Source organism: Pseudonaja textilis, chromosome 7 (genome assembly GCF_049901715.1).
Source record: "Pseudonaja textilis isolate UNSWEBS1 chromosome 7, rPseTex1.2, whole genome shotgun sequence".
Taxonomy (NCBI): domain Eukaryota; kingdom Metazoa; phylum Chordata; class Lepidosauria; order Squamata; family Elapidae; genus Pseudonaja; species Pseudonaja textilis.
The window spans coordinates 28,686,468-28,709,625 of NC_141996.1; the positions used below are offsets into that span (position 1 = coordinate 28,686,468).

General features: G+C 35.5%; 2 protein-coding genes across 3 annotated transcripts; one reads left to right on the forward strand and one right to left on the reverse strand.

Annotated features, from left to right (window-relative positions):
- Positions 1-585: 585 nt before the first annotated feature.
- CLDND1 (claudin domain containing 1) lies at positions 586-15,175 on the reverse strand. Of its 2 annotated transcripts, XM_026708927.2 has the most exons (6): positions 14,931-15,175; positions 10,072-10,370; positions 5,184-5,231; positions 2,436-2,540; positions 1,618-1,755; positions 586-1,513 (listed from the first exon to the last, which is right to left on the reverse strand). In XM_026708927.2, exons 2-6 carry the CDS (start codon positions 10,355-10,357, stop codon positions 1,296-1,298), a joined length of 795 nt encoding a protein of 264 aa, XP_026564712.1. In that variant the 5' UTR covers positions 10,358-10,370; positions 14,931-15,175; the 3' UTR covers positions 586-1,295. The 2 variants fall into 2 exon arrangements, with proteins under 2 accessions (XP_026564712.1, XP_026564713.1); XM_026708928.2 differs by lacking the exon at positions 5,184-5,231 and having other exon boundaries at positions 14,931-15,046.
- Positions 15,091-18,677, forward strand: GPR15 (G protein-coupled receptor 15). Its single transcript, XM_087937298.1, has 2 exons — positions 15,091-15,237; positions 17,708-18,677. Exons 1-2 carry the CDS (start codon positions 15,155-15,157, stop codon positions 18,675-18,677), a joined length of 1,053 nt encoding a protein of 350 aa, XP_087793424.1. The 5' UTR covers positions 15,091-15,154.
- Positions 18,678-23,158: the final 4,481 nt, after the last annotated feature.

Consider the following 23,158-nt stretch of genomic DNA (forward strand, 5'->3'; position numbering starts at 1 on the left):
GCTATTCATTTATTATGAGAACCAGACACTTTTATACAATATGTATCAAAATTTCCCAGAGTGAAAACTTCGACAATATTCTCTCTGCTCTCGGAATACATGCAAAACTAACTTCTGTATTAAAAATGTCTGTGAAAATGTGTTTAAAACATATGACTAACATTTTTGAATTCTTCAGTGAGAAGGAAAAATTCCACCTCTCCCTTCTCCCACAATGTATTTTTAAAAAGTTTGTTGCACACACATACACGTTTTATGTCCTCTGTATAAAATAAGAAAATATATTTTAATTTCAAGCTGCAAGGCTGGACGCAGTCTTTGCAAGGTACATCCTAAATGTAGCTATTTATTTGTAAAGCTTCTAGTAAAAATATTGATAAACTTGGAAGCACTGTATAAATTTTCTTACTCAATGTGTATCTTTTCATAATCTTGGTTTTATCATCTGAAGCAAAATCAATGCACTCTTCATTTCCCTCCATGTTTATCAAGTGATTTGAAAAGGAAAAGGGCAGATGCATTAAAATGAACTGTTATTTGACATGTATTTTTTTCTATCATCAGGCACATACAACTCCAGTAAAATTAATGAGTCTTAGCTCAGATTTATTTTCTTAAAACAAAATTGTTCATTTAGATGACATGAATAATAATTCTACAAAATGTAGTATTGCATAAATAAAATATTTAAAAAGTCAGATTTATATACAGATATATTTGTCAAATTAGAAAGTAAATTTTGTTATGGATGCTTCTATTACAAAAGAGAGAGAGAAATGCACACATAATCTTGATAATCATTTCACAATACTTAAAACATTCCACAGTTGTCAACCATTTTATAACAATCTGGACCAAATAGATGGAAAAAGACACAGTAATAGGTCTGAAGATGGGAACAAAACTATCTCAGAACCTTTGAAGAGGCTGAGTATTTACCACTGTGAAAAATGTGGTCTTGGCTTATCTGATACACATTCTGTCTATGTTAGTTCCAGCAAGACCTTTCATTCTCTAAGGATCCCATTAGTTTGCTTTGCAGATAAAGTTTATATGTGAAAATATAATTATGTCAGATGTACTTCAAAAAATATGTTGAAATCATATAGATCTCTGGCAAGAAAAAGCAATCCCTCATAATCTGTCCTCCCAGTCTCTTTAATTCCAAGCCATTTCATTAAATGTAATTAGAAGCATGCATTCTCTGAAACAGATAAATAACTAATAAAAAAACAGCAAGGAAGTTTTAAAAAAAGTTATGAAAATAAGAGGATTGAGGAAAAATGAGGGTTTTATTATGCCACTCTGTACGCTTTCAAAAGTGTGAATTCTTTCCGGTTTGTGCGGGCAGCCCAGATGAAAAGGGCAGCAGCCATGAATTGCAGAGGTGCTGACACACAAGCCAGACAGAAGGACCAGCCAAATTGGCCTTGCACAGGAGGAGGAGGTAGTTTCTTATGGAGCAGTTCAATTCCAGCTACATAGCAGCCAACTGAACCCAGTGTGCACAAACCTGGTGAAAAATCATCAAACAACAGTTAGCTCAGAGCAAGAAACACTTGCCTCGTATTATTAAGGCATCCATGTTTCATGCAGATGTTCCCCAAGAGGACTCACCAGCTAGGAAGTGGAGAACTCCAGTGGCAATGGCAGGATAGAGACTGTGGCAAGCACAAGCACAGACTCCAATAAGTGCTCCAAAGCACATGAGTCCTAAACTGACAAAAGGCAGGAGAAACTGCAACCGCCAGAGATCTAAAAGAAATGAGCATCATTAGGTTATGCCATTGTTTGATATAATACAGTGATATCAGTGGATATTTGGCCTTCCAAGCTATCCTTCCTGCCCATTCAGCCTCATCCTAAATTTTGAACCCTGAAGCACTCAGAGTTGTTTGAAGCATCAATACCCTTTCACCCATCTCTTTCATAAGGGATGGGGAAGCTAGACCAGCAAGCTATCGTTGTAAAGTGCTCTTTCTACTTGCTCTTATCAGAACCGCTAATATTGTCATTTTCTTGACAAGAGTTTCAAAACTCTAGTCTTATTTTGCACTAAAGTACTAAATAAAATGGCATTATTTTTGAAATTCTTAACCACTAACTACAAAACTACTATGTATCACATAACACCTACAACCTCTTCAGATACCATTAAAAAGAATTCAAATTATAGAAAAAGATATTAAAATCTTAGGAGATTTTAGACATTCTCTAGCATTAATCTATCATTCTCATGTGACTAAAATCATAACAGTGAGATTGCTAAAAGATGATGAGATTTAGTCATCTTCCTGCATTTGGCCCATTTTAGAAAATACTAGACTATGCAATTCTACATATATTCATTGATGGAAGCCTACTTGCCATTTACCTTTGTGAGAGAAAAACATTTAAGCTATTTATTTCCAATAAATAAAACCAAAAATACTCACAGGTTCGGTTCAGATCAATGCCAGTATTATGATTCCCAGGATCAATGTATTTTTCCATGAACTGATCCGAAAGAGAAAAACTGATGCACTTTGTGACCATCTCACCTTTCAGAATGAAATAGATACTTGTATTAGGCTGTGATTTTTGTTTGACCATCTACCTTTTATACATATATATATACATATATATTAATAAATAGATAAGGTCCTTTGTTCCTACTTTAAATGATCTTGAGTCGGCATAAGGATAAACAGATTTGTCTGAGAATGCTTTTATGGTAGGGATGGACAATATTTTAATTTTGAGGCCTACGATCCTTCAAAAGTAACACGTTCAGGATAGATGCCAATTGGTAGGCAATGCTGAAGAAAAACTGGTTGGGCCAGAGCCACTCATTCTGTTTTTCATACCCTCTTTTCATTCTTTGTGCATTTGGTTTTTATTCTTTTTCTAACATCCTTTTGTTTCCCCCAACCCAGGAAATTGCCACAGGTTGATGAATCTTATGAAGGATCTGAATTGATTACTTGAAACAAGTTTTGAAATAATACCAGAAGCCACCTGGAATGAACTAGAAGTCTTACATGGCCCTAGAGTTACAAATGTACTTCATTCCTACTTTAGAGAGTTGCAAAAAAATTTAATATGCTAATAAAGAAACAAGAAAACTCTTTTGGAATTTTAAGATACAAGTGTTTACACAAGCCAGATGATTAAAAAAAATGTTCTAAATTTATTTCAATTAATTGATATAAATCTGAACATCCCTTTTGCACTTCCCCAGCCAGAAAGGATTCCTAAAGCTAATCAGTAATTTAAATGTAATTTAGCTTTAGGTGTCATTGTTTTAAAAAGAGAAAACTTATTTGATGGCTTTCAAACTATTATCTTTTTGATTAGTTTTAGTGCCGTGCAAAATGTGTTTTTCTGAAAGTAGAGATAACTTTTCTTGGATTTTCATTTGGCATTCTAAGATTTTGTTGGCCTCTACAACACATTTCTATGCATATCTATTCAGAAACTGGATTTAAATAGCAAAAAGAAAAAAAGAAAACGAAAATAAATGTTTAAACGCACATGATTTTTAAAATAAGAATTTAGAATTTACCTAAAATACATTTGAGAAAATGAACCTAGCTCCAATATATTACAAGGAATTATCTTAACTTCTTCATTATATTTTATGAATATGTTACATTGTATAACTATGTGGAGGGAGGTTCCTAATCACCTGGATAGGAGGTACAAATCCACATAACAGTCAGGCAAGTCATCAGCTTTCTTGTTTTAAAAGTTGCAAAAATGAAAGAACAGTAAAGAGGTAAAGTAGATATGGATAAGAAATCTCAGAATATGAAATGCAGAAGAAATGAAACAAGAATCAGACAAATATACTAGTATTGTCCCCCAAAATATATCTTATGTTAAATATATCTATCTAGCATGAAGGATTAAAAGAGGGAATCTATTATGGTAACAATAATATACAAGATTCTACTTTGGAGTATTTATCACAAGCCATGAATATGAAAGAAAAATATTTTTACAAAGAATTCAAGACTTGATTATCTAAACAAAATATCATAAGAATGTCTTCTCCTTTCAAGATACTTGCCTGAATATACAGGATTTTCAAATTAGTCAAAGATCATATGACTAACTTGTTCATTTCCATAACTGTTTGTCTAACCTGGACACAGTTTTTTGTTGGCTTCTTAACTTATCAGAAACTGAACTTCAAAGAAAGTGTCTATTTTTTTTAGTTTTGTAATGATGCACACTGTGAGTAATACTAAATTAACAGCATCAACTTAATTAAACACACTGATCTATTTATTTTGGACGATCTATTCCCAAAATACAATACTTTGATTCTTTCCACTTTTACCATGCAGAATATCCTGCCACTGACTGATAAGAGAGTTCTAGTCACATCATGTATGTGGGGAAAAACTGCACAAAAATGTTAAAAAGTTTTAATGTTTGGAGAATAGGGAAATTGTGTTTACAATAAGAACCAATTAAAATAAAGCAAAAGAAAATTTTAAAAACTGTTCTGTTTATAGGCCACAAATTCTCCTGTAGGATTAACAACATTAATTTGAGTGACATGAGTATTATTTATTAGAGGCTGCAATCCAACAATAAAGAATGGATTTAAGGGTAATTTTATAAACTATAGGAAAAAAATTAGAAAAGTATACCAATAATCTAGCAGTGATAGGTGGAATCAAACCCACCCAATCCAGTTCATGTGTCAAGAGAAGAATAATTTCCTTTCTTAGCTAAATTACATATCAAAATTGCATATAGTATTTAAATACTGAGATGTAGCAGCACTAGAGCTGAAAAGAATTTCAAATTCAAGTAGACAGCCTTATTACAAATAATGCAACAAATATATATTAAGAAGGTAAGAAGAAAGTGAAGAAAGCTTAAAACTAAAAAGATATGGCTATAATGCTTATTTGATGTTGAAAGAGATTTCAGTGCCCAGAAATAAAGACTAATTTTGTGAATCTTCAAAATAATTCTGCACTAATGAGAAGAAAGCAGGAGGAACCAACTTAATTACTTGTTAAGATGCCAGACAGAACACTAGGTCAAGAATTGGCCTAATCGTAAATCATGAAGAAACAGGATGGTCATAGACGAGTTTCTCCCCACGGGGCTAAAAAGAATGATGAATTTATGTGGACTGTCCTCAAGTTTGTTTCCACTGAATAGAACAAAGTACTGAAAAATACCTGTTTTACTGCTGGTGGTGTTGAAGTTTGGAAGGAATTGATTGAAACCTTGAAAAGAAAATGTAATTACAGAGTTAAATTATGGGCATTAAAAACAAACAAACAAGATCGGTCTTCTTTCAATTCTTCCTCCAGGATCAATCCTTAACTACTGAGAAGAGAAGTTGACTATGATATGGATACTCCGCAATCATCTTCTGTAACAACACACTTTAATGAATTTCAGGATTAAAGGTGACCTTGATCAGGTTTTAAAGTAAGCTATACTAGTGAGCTGGTAGGAGACATTTAATCATTTGGCTTCAGAGACTAATGGAGTAATAATCCAGCTTTTAATAACAGTAACTACTTCTACAGATGCAAAGAGAATTTTTAATTCACTGATAACTGAAAAAGTAAGAGAGCTTGTCTTTCTTTTCCAGACTGTGAACGAGAAGACATAGATGAAGACTCAGTTACTTACTGGCTGCATCAATGAATTAAGTTTCTTACAATGATTTAGCCAAGACAAATTTTATACTAAAAATCTTTTGCATATGTAACAAAAATAATTAATTCCCCTTTGTTAAAAAACATAAAGAAAATTTACCTCAATAAAAAGTATGCAGTATTGTACAATCTGAAAACTGATTTTAGTACATTCTAGTAAGATAACTTCAAGACCCTATGATTAAACAAGTTGGTTTACCTCCTGTCAGTATCATCCATTCTGACAAGAAATAAAATAATCAGATCATGATTCAATGAGAGCCTCTTTGGCATACAGTAGCAGTTAAAGATTGGAACCCAGGTGACTTTGTGCAATGGAAACTCATTTGGTATCTTTGGGCCATTTGGCGGAGTTAACCCATTCTTTGGATTCTCTGCTCAGCGCACTGGAGAATGGTTGTTGGGGGGAAAAATAGAAGGAAGAAGCACTACATACATCATTATCATTCCCTCTGAATAAAAGGCAAGGTATAAAACTAACAAATAAAAAAGTGAATTTGCAATGAAGTCCCCCACAACTATCAGAAAATTCTCTAATTGTCCTGAGATTATCTCATCTCTGAAATCCTGATGCTGTACAATTTTAGGCATATTCAGGAGGAAAAATATTTTTAATAAGTTAGATATCAAAGAAAACACAGGATTACAATATATCAATTCTTACACATAATACTCTTTCCCTTTTATCCCTGCTTGCTATGCAAACATACCCTTTTCCTCAAATGTTAGTGTTATTTCTATTATGAAAGATGGAATAAGCATTGTTGAATGGCTGATTTGTATTTTAAAAAATCATAAATGCAACATTTATCTTATTTATATTATTGCCTAATGTAAATATTTCTATTACACAAGGTAGAGAAAAGGAGTGAAATATATTAAACCACAGAAAGGCAAGAAAAAAAGTAGTTTTTACTTTTACTTTTACAGCTAAAAGTAGTTTACACCAAGACTATCCACTATATCCGCTATATCCATTCGAAGAGCAGATGTCAGTCGTGGCCAGGAGGCCCTTTGTGCAAGTGCGGGTTGTGTACAGTTACGCCCTTTCCTGGACCAACGGTCTCTACTCACAGTCACTCATGCCCTAGTCACTTCCAATCTTGAATATTGCAACACGCTGTACATGGGGCTGCCCTTGAAGAACATCTGGAACCTCCAGTTGGTGCAAAATGGAGTGGCTACCATGGTTTTGTGCAGACCCTGATGTGCACATGTTTCACCTCTCTTGCGGGAGCTGCATTAGTTGCAATTTGCTTCTGGGTGCAATTCAAGGTGTTGGTTGTCACCTTTAAAGCCCTTCATGGCTTGAGACCAGGTTATCTGAGGGACCATCTCTTGCCGGTCACATCTACCCGACTCATCAGAGCAGGGAGGCAGGGAATGCTGCGGGTCCCATCCTAAGGAAGATACACCTGATGGGACCTAGAAGAAGGGTTTTCTCCGTGGTGGCTCCCTCTCTCTGGAACATCATCCCCCCAGAGATTAGAATGGCCCCCTCTCTAATACTGCTCTGGAAGGCATTGAAGACCTGGTTCTGCCAGCAGGCCTGGGGAACCCAGAGCGGGATGGAGGCCATTAAATGGTTTTTGTGATCTGCTGTCATTGAGGTGGGGGGGTGGAAGTTGGGGGGTGATTTATTTATTTTTTCCCCAGATTTTGTTCTATCGTACTTTATTAATTTATTTGATTGTTTTTGTTAGTTTTTTATTGTTTTTTGTTTTAAATATGGTTTTACATTCCATAAGCCGGCTCAAGTCGCCATGGGTGAATAGGCAGCAATATAAATTCAATAACTAACTAACTAAGTAACTATCTCTTCAAATATTTCTATTGCAAAAACCAGTCTTGCTTTCACAAAGTCAGTTAATTCATAATTCATTTTTTGTTCTTTAAACATCTGGCCTTACTTTTTGGGGGGATTGTTCTCAATTCCATCGAACCACATTTTTTTTCAGTCTTTCTTTTCTTTGACCTATTCACTCTTCTAATATAAGTTTTGTGATTCAGTCCTCATTCATTCTATTATATAATCAAACCATTTCAAAATGTGTCTTTCATACTTCACTCAATTTTACACTCACTCTATATTTATTAAACACCCATTCATTTTTCATTCTACTTTGCCCTATACCCTAAGCACTCCATTCTCAATGAATTCAACTTATTTTTATATTTCTTCTGCTTTCACTTCCATATAACAAAGTAGGCAGTAGCATGTCCTTATCCAAAGTCATGTTTGTTTCTTTTGATGTTATTCATGAAAGACCACATATTATCCAAGGCCCTTGTAACAGCTCTTGCCATCATAAAATTTCCCTTCCTGGCTCCTTCCTGAATTAGATTTCATAGTTTGGAAGAGCCAACAAAATTTAGGTAATTAGCTGATTACAAATCCAAGGAGCAATATAGCAATGTCCATCATTTGAACTGGTCCAAATTCATACCTTCAGAGAAACTGTCAATTCAGGAATTTAAATAATATTTTGAATGAACTTAATAAAAAGGCATTGGTGAACAGGTATTTATAGGGATCCTATATATTCATTCTCTATCTTCCATTAACTTCTAGATGCTTTAATATCAGTTCTTGAAATCTAAGTTGATCTCTCTTGAGAGAGGCAGTTTGGTCTAATGGTTAAGGCACCATGCTAGAAAGCCAAGTGGGTGACTTTGGGCCAGTCACTCTGACTCAGCCCAACCCAACTCACAAGTTTGTTGTGGGGAAAACAGGAGGAGGAAGGTATATAGGATATGTTCATTGCCTTATTTATAAAATAATAAAGACAGGGTACAAACAACAGATAACCTATTAAATGGAAATCTATACCCATCTGCCTTTCTTCTTCTTCTTCTTCTACTTTTCCTAACCTATTATTTAAATACAACCTGGCTTATAAACACCCTTTTTCTTTCTCTTTTCCTCTTTGCTCCTGATAAATCACATCTATTCTGGCTTTTCAAATCATTTTCCAGCCTGGCGAATATCAACAACTATTTTGGAGGCCATCAGAAATCTTATTTGTTCAAGCCATGACACACTTCCATATACCTGTGTTGTGAATCCCAGAATCCTATTCCTTAAATAAAGCAGGATCTCCAACACTCACACTTGATTATTATCCCATTGATTGAAACATCTGCTTCGAATTTTTCCTTCAAATGAACTAATAATCCTAGAGGTTCATACTTTTGGCCCACAAAAATAAGTAGCTTTAGATCATTTTCCTCAATAAATCAGTTGAATGTATAAGTTTTGGACTCATTTGTTTAATTTGTTTGCCTTTTGCTGATCTATACATTTTGTAATGTGGGTTGTCTCCAAATATCCTCTTCTCCAAACTATCTTTAAATTTTTCTAATTAATCTACTGGTATTCCTTTGGAATAATTTGACTTGTTTTAATGCAATTTTCTTTTTGCTATTTGCAATTTGGCCACCACTTTCTGTCTCTGTAATTTGATTTTTTTTAATTTGAATATAAAGTTTGATATGCTGCATTCTTATCCTCTGATTTCAGCTTAGATGTTGCAGCATGTTTAATGTAAGCTTTCAAAGAATCCAATTTAACTTTCAAATCTTTTTTATTAATTATATTTAATAAAATATTATTTAATTATGTTCTCATTCTATTTTTAAAATTTTAAGTCAGGTTTTTGTTGTAACTTATGCAGTTCATTTTGGCATAGATCACTATTTTCTAACTTATTAGAGTATTATTTAGAATTAAGAGTACTATTTAGCTCTGCATGGGGCTGGAATCCTTCCATTCTCTTTGAGAATGCACAGGGCTGTCTGCCAGAGGGGTTCAGCCCCACATGGTGGCAGCAGTGAGGGAGTCTTCCTGGCAGGCACCAGCCGCTTGCAACCTTCCCTGCCAGCTTCCCCATTGACTTTCTGGGGAAGTCAGCAGAGGTTACAAATAGCAATCACATAATTGTGGGGTTACAAGTATGAACAGGTTGTCAAGCACTCAGATCACAATCAAATGACCTCGGGGCAGTGGTGAAAATACTTTAAAAGTTATAAAGCACCCTTTCTGAGGCCACTGTAATTTAGGACCATTATTAAATGAGCAGTCATAAATCGAGGATTGTAATATTTTGTACATTCTAAATCTATACCTGTTTTTTCTTCATTTTTTTCTGTCTTCTAATGTTAGCAAGAAAAAAAAAAGCAGTTGACAATTGCATATATTAAACACTTTCCCCTAAAAACTGTATATGAGATGAAATGTTGAGCAGGATATGAGATTGTTAAAACATTCCCAGTTCCCCATATCGTACCCATTTCTTTAAAAAGTAGTGATACACTTAGAAGAAGAAATATCTTAATGGACAAAAGATACACTCTAGCATAGAGAAAGATACATTGCAGAACCTCTTTAGTGCAAGCTTACCTGGTGAATTGTACCAATGAGAGTTTTCTGACATCGTGATGCATCTCCGCCATAACCCAATGGTGCCATTCCATCGAAAGAGGGCTTCTGTGTAAGAGTTTTCATCTGCATTTTCACCAAAAAGTTCATCCCAAGTGGCTTTACTTTCACTATTATTTTCAGGAGGTGATGGGTTACGGTATTCAAACCAAAAATCTGTGCCAATCGAGGCTGCCAAATAGATGGTAGAGATAAGGCTGAGCACACAGGCAATTACCAGAGCGGTGGCAAAACGGTTATCCATCATGGTATCTCAGTTACTGTCAATAAAAGGGAAACAAAAGAAAAATCTGCATCAACAAACTTTAATGTGTGAGTGCTAGCAAAAATATTCAGATCTTTCTAGTTATCCTCTTTTAGGTGATCTTCGGGGTAACTTTCACATTTTACATTACATGAAGTTATAATAGTCCAAAAAGACTATTAAATTATTCAAACATCAAAAGGAGACACCTGGAGAAGAGGACACAAGGTACAGCAGGTAGCATTCTAATAAAACAGAGCTAATATCTCCCTCCATGGACACAGCAAGAATTTTGCATAAAAAGAATTCTGCAAACCTTACACAACAGGTGCTGGGGGAAGGAGTGGAATATTTATTAATTTATGTATGTACCTATTACATTTTTATTCCACCTTTATTACTTTATAAGTAACTCAAGGCAGTGAACATATGTAATACTCCTTCCTCTTCCTCTTTTCCCAACAGCACCCCTGTGAGATGGGTTGGGCTGAGAGAGTGACTGGCCTAGAGTCATTTTTTTTAAAAAAAGGGGGTTACATGAGATGAGGAGAAAGATTGAAACAGAAAACAGGAAGAAGACCTGTTTAGAGTTCAAATTATAATTCAACAGGAAAGCGATGGCAGCTATGATGTCTGCTTTTCTCATCAATCTCAAGTCATTATCTGGGAGGGATGGTTCAACTACCAATTGAATAAATACACTACTATTAATACATGATCAAGAGAGACAGCCTGGTGTAGTGGTAAAGGCATCAAGTTAGAAACGGGGAGACCATGAGTTCTAGTCCCACCTTAGGCACAAAGCAGCTGGGTAAACTTGGGCCAGTCACTTCTCATAGCCCTAGGAAAGGCAATGCAAACCATTTCTGAAAAATATTGTGGAAAATGGTAAGGACTTATTTAGGCAGTTTCTAAGGCAGTCTCCTCAGACATGATTAAACAGAAGACAAAAATACATGATCTTGAAAGCATCCAGGTGTTAGCTAAACAATAATGGAAACTTAATTTGAGAGTAAATCCTTCTCCACTAGATTGGCAATAGATACAGCTGAAAAGCCCAAAGGGCTCCAAACAGGTCTATTCAGGTTTGACGGCTAGCTCAGAGTAATCTCCAAAATACTTTGATGAATAAAACATGACTCACATATTAATTGGGGGCAAAGAACTGTACCGAGAGAAGGCTTTATATTTGTAGTGAAAAAAGAACGCATTGCAAAATGCTTTGCAAAAAAATATATGCAGATACAAAAATTTTAAAAATGCCCCACAAATCATTCACTATAAATTGAATCCATTCCGTATGATGCCTTTTATTGTGGTGGTTTGAGATCTCAGAGAAAAAGGGGGAGAAAAACAATCATCTGATATTTAGCAAAGCTATTAACAAATACATTCTCATGATGACGCCAAATCCAAACTTCCAATCAGTCCACTTTTGGTACTTATTGTGCTCCTTCCTTTCTGGGTAAATAGCATTATGCAGAGTGAAGAAAGTGAGTAAGAAATAGTACCCAAAGAAGTTAAAGGCACTAAGAAAAAGAAAATGGAAATAGTGCCTAAATGTATTTATACCAACATTATACTTTTCTGTCTTTGCAAATTATCTTTGCTTTTATCACATCCAGACAGTACAAACAGTGCTTCATATACTGTTGGTTCTTTTCCCTTGACCTTCTCACCTATCGATTTTAGACAGTATCATCATTTCCATCCAACCACAACTTTCTCAGCCTTCCTCTTCTTACTGACACATTTACTATTGTTTCCTATATTTATTCTGAAATTTAGTCCTGAGAGTCTCTCAATATGACCAAGCAACACACTTCTTTCATAGTAACAACTAACCTCTGCATCCAATATAAATTCATTTAGCACCCTCTCATTCTTGACTCTCTCTGTTCTTATTTTACCACATATATATAGCATCCCATATCCACTTCACTGAACTTAAGTTTCTCCTGACTTAAGTAAGTCTTTCTTCCATATAAAAAAGAACAATAGCATATTCTTAAGCTATTTTAACTTATTTTAGCATTCATTCATTCATTCGTTCATTTACTCTTCCTAATGGAGAATGCACAACAGAAACACTTTCTACCAGCACATCTTAAAATCTTTCTATCCATTTCCCCATTGTTAGAAAGCAGTCTATCAAGAAACACAAAAGCATGTATTTGATCTTCCTCTTTGAATTGTATATATAATTTGCAATTGTTCATTCCACTTTCCCTATCAAATACAACTTCTTGATATTTAATGTAGTTGCTCTCAAACGTATACTCTTTATGGCATCACATTATCACATCACATATCATCTACTGAAAATACTTTGGATTTCAGTAAACATGATGTTATCTTTGTCAAAAAATACATGCCTATTCAGATCTCCAACCAATGCAATTCTAATATGAGCATAACCATATACATAATTCATAAATGCATTAAACAACCAGTCATTCCACACCCTGTCTTACTCTATGTTTAATACTAAGCTATTTGTTAAGCATGCCATTTATTCTCATGCATGTTTTACTTTCATAGTAATAAAGGAACAACCATACAGTGCGTTTGTTACATTCAGCAACTAATTTTCAACTCTATATTTAAAGAAGCTATTCCACAAAACAAATTGTTTCACTTTATTATATACTTTTTCTAAATCAACCAAAATATGGTAAATTTTCTTATTTTCAATGAGAATTTGCCAAATACTTTTCCAAGCACTTTTAATAAAACTAATTCCATCCAGTTTTCTTTTTATGTTAGAGAGGAATAAGAGCACGCCTACAATCATCAAGCATGGATTCAATCCTGACATACACATTAAATAACTTCAAGAGTCACTCTGTGAATAAAGCACTCCCATATTTTAACATTTCTCCAGTTACCCCATCAACAATTGTAGTTTTACTATTATGCAACATTCTAACATCAGTTTTTACTTTCTTTTCAATACTCCTTCCAGCATTCCTTTATTATTTTAAATTTGATTTTTATCCTGCCTTTATTACTTTATAAATATTGCCAGGCAGCAAAGACACATAATACTCCTATTTTTCCACCCCAAACAACTTTTATTTTTAATTGCATTCACTTTTGTCTTTCACTTTTGTCTCCTCCCTCTCAACCTGCATTTTCTTTTCCTCTTAAATCTTAACTAAATTCCTTGCAGATATATTTCCCTATCTATACAATATACAGTATCTTTATTTTATAATTTCTGCAACAAGCATTTCTATGTATTTTTCTTTTCTAATTTCTGCAGCAATCATTCGCTGAATTTTTTTCATCTAGTGTTTCTCTTAATCTTTTATTGTTTATTTGGTATGAATCAACACATGCTTCTGACATTTATTATTTTCACTGTGCTCCAAACAGGTCTACATTACCTTCCTTTATATCCGCTTTCCATTTACTCAGTTGGAAGATTAATCTATTGTTTTATATAGGACACATGGTTTCTTTTCCTGCAACCTTTCTACCTTTATTTTTGTTTGTTTCATTTCCTTCCTTTTCTTTCATGCCCATTCATCTTCATTGTTAGTCTCTTTTTATCTTTCCTCAATCTTTCATCACAACCAAATCAAATTTGTTTTTATATTTATATTCATTCCTTGCCACATTAAGGGTGTGTATGTAGACATGAACACTTAGTGGAAATACAATTAGTAAATATGTAATTTAAGTATATAATGGAAACAATTTAGATTTTTTTTTTCAAAACATCAAGCCACAAGAACCAGATCCCGCTTTTTCTTCTTCTTCTTGTTGTATGAATGGCTCAAAAAGAATCAAGCGATTAGTTTCCCCTACAGAAGAATTTAATTAGGAGGGCCCATATGTTATTGAAAGACATTTGACCTGTAGGGACAACTCCTTGATCATATCAACTCAGGGCAGGGACTTTTAAAGGGAGGAGCACAAAGTCCATCACTTCTTTTTTGTTTTCATTAAAAAAAACATTTGTGGGAATTCACTACCAGTATCTGAATTAAGAAAAACAAATTCTCACGCCATTTCTATGGTATTTTTCAAGCCTTTTCCCCCTGAGATGAATACCAAAGAGTATGGAAACCAAAATGCACCCATTTCTAAACCCCAAATGCACCCATTTCTAAACCCCAAATGCACCCATTTCTAAACCCCAAATGCCCAGTTTTGTGCTTTCCCACAATGCAACTTATATCTCTGAAGGCAACGAAGTGAAAGTTCTTAGCAAATATGTGCAGGATGAAAATATTAACTGCATAGGAAATTTAAAAGCATCTTACTTATTCAAGGGAATCTTTTAGGGGTTGAAATAAATAAACTAACTGCCGGGTTGAGATGGCTAAAGAGAAACCCGCAAGCTTTATCCGGCTTCCATAGAGGCATGTGACAACTCTCTAAGCAATATGGGGTCCCGGTTTTCCTCCTATCTAGCGATAGTGACCCCTCATACAATAAAAGGTTGCAGCTCTTTCAGGGTCTCGTTTCAAGGCTCTTCTGCACTGTCCCCTAACTATTTCGTTCACAAATTCTTCCCTCGGAATACCGGGGAAACAATCAGGGCTCGGTAGGGCCCAATTCCACTTACCTCCCATCGTTCTCCCGACTCCACGGCGTCGTTTCCACCCCCCACCCCCAAAAGCAGCTCAGCTGGGAGAGTGGGAAGCGCCTCTTCGCATACGCTTATCCGCCCCTGCGCCGCTAGGATCTCTGGGAAGTGTAGTTCGAATTTTTTGTTGGCTGCCACGTTCTGAAGGCAAAGCGACTCGCTTACGTTCGCTCCAGGACAAACAATTGGTTTTGTTAACATGAATGCGTTCGTTCATGCATTCCGGGCATCAGAGATGCGTGCCAAGATTGTTCGATTTAAACGGAAAGGGAGTTGCGGAAAGCAGGTTCTTCTGAGGAAATGAGGGCATTGTTAAGTGTAAAAATATTTGTAAACCCCTTAGATTTACAAACGTTGTAGCAGTTTTCATGTTGCTTTCATTGTAATCAGCCCTGAACGCTCACTCCAATCAAAATGATCATTAAAAAAAACCTTGTTCCTGTATTATTTTGTTTGTTAGACAACAGAAGCAAACAATCAAGTTCAGCGAACATCAAGGACTCCAATCCTGAGTTACATCTACTATACATATTCTCTTCTATCAAATTTCTCTGAATTTGCTAATATAGGTCAGGAGTATTGTTTTCACTGTATGAATAGCAGAATTTTCTGCTGAAAATTAGATGGATATAATTCCTATGCAAATGTCTGTTATTAAGAATAACTCTGCTATAAAAAGAAGAAACTGCTGGGAATGAGAATTTCCATAAAACAAGTTTTTTATTCTTAGCACTTAATCAATAAATGCAATTCTTAAAAGCCAGCAATCCTAAACATCCTTACTTGAAAGAAATCAGTTGTAGTTATTTTAATAAAACATTAAAATACAAAAACCATATAAAATAACACATAAAAATGAAACTGGTTTCTAAGAAAGAAACTAATCAAGATCAAAAACACTGAAACACATCCCAGGGTGGGGTTGTTGTTTACACTAGATTTTTTACAGATAATACAGATAGTCAGAGTTGGAAGGGACCTTGTAGGTCATCTAGTCCAACCCCCCCACCCTACACCATTTCTGACAAATGGCAGTCCAATCTCTTCTTGAAAGTCTCAAGTGATGGCGCTCCCACAACTTCTGAGGGCCAGCTGTTCCATTGGTCGATTGTTCTCACTGTCAGAAAGTTTCTCCTTGTTTCCAGGTTAAATCTCTCCTTGTTCAGTTTCCATCCATTATTCCTTGTTTAGCCTACAGGCTCTTTAGAAAATAGCTTGACCTCTTCCTCCCTGTGGCAGCCCCTCAAGTATTGGAAGACTGCTATCATGTCTCCCCTGGTCCTTCTCTTTACTAGACTAGCCAAGCCCAGTTCCTGCAAGCATTCGTTGTATGTTTTAGCCTCCAGTCCCCTAATCATCCTGGTTGCTCTTCTCTGTACTTTTTTTTAGGCATTTCTTTAAATTCCAGGCTTAATGGCTTTCCTAAAACACAAGAGGGTGGCGGGGTAGTCTGATATGGGGTAGTAAACTGTTCTAAAGAATGGAGGCTGCAACAGAAAAGCTTGACTCCTTGTGCCCAATAGATTATAATTACTAAGAAATTTAGAATGGTCCTGTTGTTCTATCTACAACTTGGCTAATGGGTTAACTGGCTAACACAGAACTGCATTAGCAGATTTTGTGGCTCCTGGCGTTTTCTATGGAAAATGGGTGTCCCATTCTCTCCCCCCTCTCCCTCTCTCCCTCCTCGCTCAGGTGAGTAGCCGGTTGCGCTCTGTAGAAGAGCTGGAGTTCTTCCCTCCCTGCATCCAGCAGCAGTGGCTCCTCCTCCCCATTCCCCTCCTTCTTGAGCTGACACAAAGAGGACCGCGTCTGGCACTGAGCTGTCCACGAAGGATGTGGAATCACAAAAAGCAGCTGTTTGCGGCAGTGTGGAGAAAACACTACGGACGCTTCAGCTGTGTGACTCTGCAGAGAGGCTCGTGCCTTTTCGGGGAGGAGAGTAGGTTGTGCAACCAGGTCAGGCCAGTGTCTCAGGGCAGAGAGCAGATCGAGCTGCAGGAGAGGGGTCAAAGAGCCACATGCGGCTCTGGAGCTCTGGAGCCATGGGTTGCCCAATCTATCCAAAGGCTAGCACAGAGTTGCATTAGTCTACATTGGTCCCAAAATTCTGTCAATCAGGCGGAAATATGAGAGTTTGAAAACAAAATAAACAACAGTAATTTATATCATAAATATAAAAAAACCCAATAACATTATAGTTTCTTTTAGAAAATCTATGGTAAAAAAAACAAGTCTCTGTAAATCAAGTCAGAAGGTAAAAAAAGTGCTACTGAATGAACATTGTGTGGTAAATGTTCTATGGGAATTTATTGTAGAATTGAAATTAACATTAACAGCAGAGTGAAATGTAAAGATATATATTTGTTTGTTTTTGTAAAAAAATGTGAATATTTTGGTCAACAAAAACTATGGAAGTGCAAAAAAAAAATTGAGCAAGTAAACATTACCAAAAAAAAGGTCCTCTGAGTAGTTCACCTGTTTTATCTTCTAGTAAACAAGCAAAACCCACAACACTTATTTAAATCAAAAACATAAATGTGGCTAGGTTCAGGAAACCACCAGTTCTTCTCACGTTCTGTTCCCTACTTAAGTGGCTGCTTAGTCATCGTTATCTAGAAGAAATTGAAGGAAAGAGCAACACTGTTTATTGTGCCAAGAATAAAGAATTTATCTGCTCCTTCACCAACCAGCTGTTAAATCATTTTTGAAATGGAGGAAACAACTCCCAGCTATGATTACTTCTATTCTTTTAGCTCAGATACTCCTGAAGAAAATTGCCAAACCCTGAAGCTGCCTTATATGGAAATTTTTGTGAGTGTTCTTTATATTGTTATTTTTCTTGTGGGGACTGTGGGCAATGGTCTTCTGATAGGAGTATTAATCTTCAAACAATATGTATGGAGGCTTACTGATACCTTCATTGTCAACTTGGCAATTTCTGATTTTAGTTTTCTTATCACATTGCCTTTCTGGATAGACAAGGAACTAGCCTCAGGACTTTGGAGATCTGGCTCTATTCTGTGCAAAGGCAGTTCCTACGTTATCTCAGTCAATATGTACTGCAGCATCTTTCTTCTGACTTGGATGAGTGGTGACCGGTACTTGACCATCATGTACCCATCAATGGCTAAAAAAATTAGAACAAAGCTTTATCCTATTCTTGTTTGCATCAGTGTTTGGATACTATCCTGCCTGTTAGGACTGCATACTCTACAGTCCAGAGAGTTGAAAAGATACAACAACCATACTTATTGTGTGGACAAGGAAACCACATTCAACAATTGGGTTGGATCATTGATGTTACTAACTTTGGCTTTCTTTATTCCACTGTTCAGCATATTAACATTGCATTATTCCATAATTAAAAAACTCTATGAGCACTATCAGAAATTTGGGAAACATGATAAAAAACTGAGAAAATCCATCAAAATTGTCTTCATGGTAGCAATTGTTTTTTTTTTCTCGTGGACTCCTTTCAACATTTTTAAAATCTTGGCTTTGATGTCTAGCATCTTGGAATTGAAGCAATCTTTCTGCCTTTACTATAAAATTGTCTATCTGGGCATGGAACTGGGTGGTCTATTTGCATTTGCCAACAGCTGCACAAACCCTTTCATCTACTTCTTCTTTGATGATTGCATCCATAGGGCCATGATACAAAGTATTCTTCCATGCAGGAAGTACAATAAACCTGGAAGCAGTTTTTCAAGCTTGGACACTTAGATTTTCAGAGTCCATTTCTGCCTGAAAAGAAAGGACGTTGTTATCATCCTGCGTAGAGTCATCATTCTGAAGTATTCATAAAAAGGAGAAAGTTGAAATGTGAGGAAATGAAAATAAAGAATTAGGAAGGAATTATGACTAAGTTAGCTATTGAATATTTATTTGAGTCACATGGAAGATAAGATATGCATCTTTAATTGTATAGTTAATGAAAAGATTACATCAAATATACTTATATTGTAAGAATTATATATTCTTGAATGTTAATAGGTAATTACATGAAACTGTGTTTGAAACTAATATGATATAAAATAACAGAAATTGTTAAAATCCATATCTTGGGAATTATAGAATAATTCAAGCTATTCAACAGTCAAGCTTATTTAGACCTAATTATGGTGATCTATATAGTTTAAAATGCAAAGCAAAGTTTTAAAATTATGCCTCTTTTTCTAACTGTAAAGTATTCAAGCTTCTTCTAAAATATACTCTTTTTTGGATGTACATCTATATCTCTTACATTGTGTAAAAACTATTTCAGTTTAAATGTTGGTGTTATTGTGATTCTTCTAGAAATATTTGTTTTCTGATTTTTTAAAATAAATATATGCATAATAAACAAATTGGGGCTCTTCCTCTCAGCTATGTTCAAGTGTATTTCTCAGATTTTGGAGTTAACAGAAAATTATGCTGGCATAAATTATGCTGTACTCAGGGTTTTATTCTGCTTAACAAAGGCAATAGCTTATTATGAAAGCAATTGAGAAATGTGTTGCAATGTTAAATATACAAGAAGTTGTTTGATCTATTAGTATCACTACAAATGATTTTGCTGAATAATATTGATTTACTCAAATATATTTAAATAGTTGAATTTCCTACTAAGAAAAAACATGTTAAATGTTTTTTAATACATGTGTCACAGCAAAACAACATGCAAAACAACTGCAAGAGGTTAAGATATTTGTAGCTGCCCTTATTTGTTTACAAGTGATGGTTCTGTTTTTTCAATGTGGTTAAGCTGCACTATCAGAAACGGAAATCTACTGAAACAAATTCCATATATGGACATATTTGCACATTTCCATGGTATATAGGATTCTTTTTATTAAATCCTGTAGTGATTACAGATGCTGCCATAGGATTACAAATTCAGGGAGCTCCAAATCCAGACAAACAATAAATGGCAATAAAGAAATACAGAGAAATGTAACTTTGATCATCTGGATTTTTGCAGCCCAGATGTACCAGTCCCCAAATCTGCATTTTGGATTCCTGAAGAGGCTTTGCAGTTTAATCAGAATATGAGCAGCAAAGTGAAAATCTAAAATGGTTACTGGCAATTTATGAGCAAGATATTTAAATTCAGACATATCTTGGATATTGTTTCTATACCTCTTTGCAAAATTTGTATCATAAGAAAAGTGATAGTTTCTGTGAAGTGCTTGATTGTTACGGTGCCAAGTAGAGCTGGAGAAGTGTTCTTTTATCCCACAATCTGAGGCCATGTTTTCCATAGCTGTGCATGCACAAGCTAGGAGGATCTAATTAGAGGCCATCTCTTGCCAACAACAAAAATCAGGAGGGAGTAAAACGCTTTGACCCTAATTCAAGGACATGGAAATTTCAGGAAGGAAATTCAAAACCTCTTATGCGGTTTAATTTCTACAATGAGAAATCAAATGATCTAAACAACATTTTGCTATGAACTGGACTCTAAACATATTATTTACACATTTACCTTCTGCCAGATCTCTGTAATTCTGGGCATTTGAAATTAAATACAAGTTATTTAAAAAAAAATAAAAACAAGACAATAAAAATAAAAAGCTCAAACTGCCCAAGGAGCAGTTCTACAGAGGAATTACGGAGTCTGTCATCTGCACCTCTATAACTGTCTGGTTTGGTTCTGCAACCCAACAGGACAGACACAGACTTTAGAGAGTAATTAGGACTGCAGAAAAAATAATTAGTATCAACCTGCCTTCCACTGAGGACTTGTATACTGCACAAGTCAAAAAGAGGGCTGAGAAAATATTTACAGACCCCTCACATCCCGGACATAAACTGTTTCAACTCCTACCCTCAAAACAATGCTATAGAGCACTGCACACCAGAACAACTAGACACAAGGACAGTTTTCTTCCAAACGGCATCACTCTGCTAAACAAATAATTCCTTCAACACTGTCCAACTATTACAAAGTCTGCATTACTATTAAAAACTATTACTATTAATCTTCTCATCACTCCTTATCACCCACCCCTCCCACTTGTGACTGTATGACTGTAACTTTGTCACTTGTATCCTTACGATTTATATTGACTGTTTCCTAGTATGATTTGATTGCTTATTGTACCTATGACTTATTAAGTGTTGTACCTTATGATTCTTGATGAATGTATCTTTTCTTTTGTGTACACTGAGAACATATGCACCAAGACAAATTCCTTGTGTGTCCAATCACACTTGGCCAATAAAGAATTCTATTCATATAAAACAAAAAAAGTAGAGATGGCAGAATAACAATTAAGTAGAAACAAAAAAAAGCAACTTAGGTCAAAAGGAGTTTCAGTTATCCTCATCAAAGACCTAAGTGAAGAGCCAAATCTTCAGGCAAACACCAGCAGGATATGAGCCATTCGGATCTCATGAAGAACCTCATTCCAGAGGGCAGGCTATGTTACAGAGAAGTTTTGCTTCCTGGGTCCTGATAGATGGACCTAATTGAAGGGATCAACCCTGCCACATTGAATCTACCCGGTAGATACTATAGGAAATCCCTGAGGTAACCAGGCCCTCTGTCATGTAGACTATTCTTGGATCCAACACAAGTTTCAGTTGGTCCAGAATGCATGGACACTGAAAAGCTTGCTTGGTATGTCCATATAACACCTCTGCTTTATGAGCTGCACTGATTGCTCATGTGCAGTTTAAGCTGCTGGTTTATTACCAATATAGTCCTACATGGAATAGAGCCAGTTATTTGAGGGACTTACCTATCTTCCATGATTTCTGCCTGGCAAGTAAGAACTGTCAATTAGTGTTTGTTTTGTTTCCTTGCTTAAACAGTAGCAGGACCCAGGAAATGCATTTATGGTACCTGCGTTTCTGGAATGAGATTCCTCCAGGGCTTCTTACAGTTTCCAGCTGTCAGGTCTGGGAAACCAAGAATGACATGTAAATTCTCAAGAAGTTTCATGTTCACCCATGGACAAAATCTCAGCAGACTAAAGCATACTCAGCATAACTATATGATAAATGCTAACAGAAATTAGGGAGGATCCCCCCTGGGCCACTTCCTGCACAGCAATGGTTCAAGATTTCTCTTTATTTTCCCCTCTGGTAGCTCAGCATCAGATTCCACCACACCACCAGAGCACAAGTTCCCTATTAGAGAGGTAAATGCTTCTTACTAGCCCTGTCAAGAAAAGTTGTTTGCCAGATGAAAAAAAAACCACATTAAACTTATGCATGTAAAGGTAACTATGGTCTGCAACTGAGAAGAGGTATAGTTTCACAACTGCAGAGCATAGTCTTCTCAAGGCAGCCGGTTATATATCAATTAGTAAAGGGGATTTTGGATATAAGTTCTCAGATGTCTGGACAGAGGCTGCAATTGATTTTGACTTTTAAAGTCCTGTGTGCTTTTGAAAAATGAAGTCCTGTGACTTTGAAGAATGCAACTTCAAGATTCTACAACCTGTTTTGCAAAATTGGAGCATCAATCTGATCAAGAGCAACTTTCAGCTTCAGTGTCTTGCATCACAGGGCTTCAGAAAGAGATTGCTGACAAACTGCTATGGAATCTGGTTTTGGAGTTTTAAAGAAGAAAACAATTTCGTCAGAGCAATTTTTCTGGGTTGCAATGGTTTTGTAATCCTGAAGAAGGTAATGAGAAACAGTTCGGTTTAGTGATTAAAACAAGAAAAGTTCTAGTTTCACTTTAGGCATGAAAACTATCTGAGTGACCTTGGACCAGTCATTCTCTCTCAGGCCAATCTACCTCACATAATTGTTCTGAAGAAAACAATTGGGGATGTTTGCCACCTTGAGTTATTTATAAAAATAATAAAAGTAAATACAATCAATCAATCAATAAAATTAACTAGTAAATAAATAAAATAAAATAAAAATAAATAAAATTAAAAATACACAGAAAACCTAGGCTATGCATATAACTCTCACCAGGCAGCCTCTGAAATGGGAATGGACCTCTTTTAGATCCCTGTAAAGTGTTCCTGCAAGGATACATAATTTTTAGTTTTTGTTATATACATATCAATGACTACATTATCCTAAAGAATTTTATTTATATTTTACAGTAGCTGAATTAAAAGCTGTTGGAAAGAGCAATTCAAGGGCAGCTATGTTTATATTATTATGATGACTGAAGCTATCACAAATTTTCTAGAATCAGTTTTTCTGATTTGCTTTAATATGTGGGAAATCTCTAATCTGAATTTGAAAGAAGATGGTTT